We start from the raw sequence: 3,499 nt of genomic DNA, 5'->3' as shown, positions 1-3,499 counted from the left end.
GAGAATCATACACATTTATCAGTCAACCAGGGAACTCCCGCCTCCAATGCGCATGATATCATCGCAGGCGTCTCCTAGGGCAGCACCCTGAAGCTCCTGCTATTGTTGCTGTTTCTGATCCATAACCTTTAGACGGTAGTATCCTGTCTCTGTTCGCAGATGGTACCTCTCTTGTCTTCAAAGGTAAAATGGTCAGAGCGCTCGTGGCAAAGGTCTGACAGAATAGTACCAATGCGGTGACGACCAAGATCATCATCGTTGCATTAAAATCTTCAAAATACCCTCCACAACCATTTGAAGCAGTACATCGACCAGCAGCTGACTATCAATTGCCGTTCCAGTCGATAATTAAAATAATTGAATTTAACCAAAAGCAAATGCATTGTTTTATTTTGTTTTTTTTTCGAACATTCTACACAGTCTTATGATTCCGTTTAGTCAATTTTCAATACCACATCAAGTTAAGCCTCATCCAGCACCGCTTCCATCCGTTCGATCTCGGCAATCGTTTCCGCCAGAATCGAATGGGCATCGTCCTCGTTGTCGATCGCTGCCCGATCGGCAAGGATTCCCAGCTGCACCCGGCCGCCGTAAGTTAGCAGCGTCAGTCCGACAGCCGTTTGTCCAATGTTCGGAATCCAAAAGCTGAGGTTTTTCAGCTCGTAACCGTTGATGCGGGGCTTCTGCTGCGGTCCCGGAAGATTTGAAATCGCCAGGGTGCTGTGTGCGCTCGTCAGAATCTTACGGAGAACCGGATCCGGGAAAACGCACGCCACCGTCGACATGATCCAGTAGTTGATCTGTGAACATTGAGTGTTAGAATAAGATGAACTAACCATAGTTATTGTTTTTGTTTTAATGCGTACTAAATAATCGGGCGAAGAACGAAGAATATCTGAATGCTGCTTCACTTCACTCAAGCGGTTAAGAAGATTATGATACCGGTTTGATTCATTGAGATTTACACCAGCAGCAATCGGTAGAGTTTGAAGTGCTACCGAGAACTTATTGTGAAGCTTCAGTTGAGCAGCTAAAAAATGAAAAAAAGCTATCAAAAACACAGAGCATATTTCATGATAACTAATTCTTACATTCTCTTTCTATTCGTGTTGGTAAAACAACGGTAATATTGTCCGGAATCCTTTTGGATTTTCGCTCAAAATATTTTTGTAGACTGCTGGAAAGGGCTGTGAGGAATGCGTCGGAAAACCTAGCTCCGGGGACTTGCTGTTTTGTCCGTTTGATGACTTCTATCCATCGCGAGTCGCTTGATTCTTCCTCGTGGATCCAACTGACAACCTTCCGATTGGAGAGATAACTTGCATGGATACAATTATCGTCGATTTGGCGTTTAGCCACCTCATGGAAGAAAGCTGGAGCATTGAAAATCGTCCATAGAAGTCGAAGGTGTTTCTGCTTCCATTCATAGATTTCCCGCGGCGAGGGACATTTCTGCATCAATTTTGTAAGTATACTTTTCTGTGGAATGTGGCAAAGTGATTTTTCGTGCAGAATATGCTCGATGTTCATCATTTTGAAGCTGGAGATACGCTTCCAACGGGATGGCATTTCCTTATCGACGATTCCTTCCAGTAGTAATCGAAGCAGAGCGACACCATCTCCGAGAGAGTGATGTACGCGGAAAATGATCTGGAAAAAAAAGAGTTAGAAATCAAACATTGAATTCTTCCTGGCATCTGATCCCACAGCTGTGAAATATAGAGAGTATGAAGAGAGACAACATTTACACAAAAATCTGATTAGTACTACAACGGTCAACACATCGGAATATCCGCATGTTGTTATTCCGTTCTGTCTAATCCCAATTAACAGTGCAGAAGGAATAAGTCTTTTAGATTATTTAAAAAGCTTAAAATAAAGATGTGTTTCTAATTTGAGTGACGCCAGTCGGTGAAACGAAATTCTTGTGAAGAGGTAGGATACTTATTTAATAGCACGATGCGCATTTTTATTTTTTTCATGTTTCCTACACTTACCGGATATCTCAATATGCCACGTTTTTCGTCCAATAGTGGTTGCCTGCCGACCAATATTTCCCATGAAGAACTGTGCCCATCAGGCAGATGTCGGTTATTGATATCACTCATCACTGCGCGAAGCTTCCTTTCGTCAATATGCTGCTCGTTCTCCCGAAGTGGAATATATTCCAAATAGCGAATGTAATCCTCAATGGTCAACTCTGAAAGGTCACTCCACCAGTAGTAACCAAGTTCCAGGTGTCGCTTCCAGAACATTTTCGGATGGGCCTGATACGATCGCATCAGCCTTGATGAGATACGTTTCCGTAGCACCAGGAGCAGTTCTGCACTAGTGGAGTACTCCTTAGTAGCAAGCATGTGGACGGGTTCTTCAATATACGCCATAATGTTTATCATGCCACGTGAGTTGTCTCGCTCGATAGCCCACACTACGTCGGCTCCGTCTAGGAGTCCCTTGAAGTGTGATCCGTAACGTCGTTTTAGAACACGTGCTACTATCGTTCGATAGCACTTAAAACCATAAAAAATGGAGAACAGAATAGGCGATAAAACAACAAACTCTAGAAATGTGATCAAAATAAATAGAAAATGGCGAACGTCGATCATGGTAAGAGTTTCGATGCGTTTGTAGATGCTAAGTTCATCCTTCAGCCGATTGCACTTGTGGCGAAGGAAAAGTATCACCAACACTCCGGTTAATAATCCCAGCTGAGCCGAAGAGAGCGTAGTTCCAACAGATCTGCAACAAAATAACACTGACAATGCAATTTTCCACAGATTACGAGAGGCAGTTTTCATTACACCAATTCACTTCCTGCGGCCACACCGTTGTCTTCCTTCAGCATCGCTAGTGGACCGATAGGATTGCTGAGATTGCTTCCTCGCGATACCACTTCCCAAAAAGAGCTCTGTTCCGAGGCCCACTGGAACCAGGTGATGGTAGTGCGGTTTTCGTTTGCCATCATTGGATAGGCAAAATTCTGGCAGGTTTAAATCGGAGCACAAGGACTTTTTTTTATTGTAATATAGATGGAAAATAAGTTATCAGTGAAGCTTCGTCGTGTAAATGAGTTTGAGAAGAAGCGCTGTTCTACTTTTATACTGGCGAATGTTAATATGAATGGCTTTGTCTATCGAATGTTGAGTTATGGATTTTATTTTTTGTAGGGATGTCAAAAAATATATTTTCAGATTATCAAAACTTAGAACAGATGGCTCTTTTAAATGTCGGACATAAAAGTAACACAGGGAATTATTTTAAGTTGCTTTCATAGAATTTTGGAACATCCCATCAATTTTTGTCATTTTTCCAACTTGCACATATCTCATGTATATAGCCCAGACTGATATTCATAATTTGTCCTTTTCTTCGGGAAGCCATACCAGTACCTTCATTCTAGAGTGTTGTGGTGTTCAATACGGCGTGATTCCAATAGTATCTAATGCTTTGCACAGTACTTCAAAAAATTGTGACTTAGCGTAGGACGGTTACGGAGAGT

At 42.3% G+C, this 3,499-nt stretch overlaps 1 protein-coding gene across 1 annotated transcript; it reads right to left on the bottom strand.

Moving 5' to 3' along the window:
* Positions 1-357: 357 nt before the first annotated feature.
* Positions 358-3,078, bottom strand: LOC134224249 (uncharacterized). The gene is made up of 5 exons (XM_062703574.1): positions 2,802-3,078; positions 1,998-2,739; positions 1,092-1,650; positions 867-1,030; positions 358-800 (listed from the first exon to the last, which is right to left on the bottom strand). The coding sequence occupies exons 1-5, from the start codon at positions 2,963-2,965 to the stop codon at positions 462-464; spliced, it is 1,968 nt and encodes a 655-aa protein (XP_062559558.1). The 5' UTR covers positions 2,966-3,078; the 3' UTR covers positions 358-461.
* Between the last annotated feature and the right edge of the window lie 421 nt (positions 3,079-3,499).

The sequence above is a fragment of the Armigeres subalbatus genome, chromosome 3 (genome assembly GCF_024139115.2).
Source record: "Armigeres subalbatus isolate Guangzhou_Male chromosome 3, GZ_Asu_2, whole genome shotgun sequence".
Lineage (NCBI taxonomy): Eukaryota > Metazoa > Arthropoda > Insecta > Diptera > Culicidae > Armigeres > Armigeres subalbatus.
This window is presented reverse-complemented; position numbering and strand designations above follow the sequence as displayed.

Bases quoted from the DNA above. Each gene is read 5' to 3' on its own strand.
- LOC134224249 (XM_062703574.1), bottom strand. From the start codon at position 2,965: ATGATGGCAAACGAAAACCGCACTACCATCACCTGGTTCCAGTGGGCC. The intron at 1,651-1,997 runs GTAAGTGTAGGA...TTTTTTTTCCAG, and splicing joins GTGGCATATTGAGATATCCG to ATCATTTTCCGCGTACATCA. The intron at 1,031-1,091 runs GTAAGAATTAGT...TTCATTTTTTAG, and splicing joins AACACGAATAGAAAGAGAAT to CTGCTCAACTGAAGCTTCAC.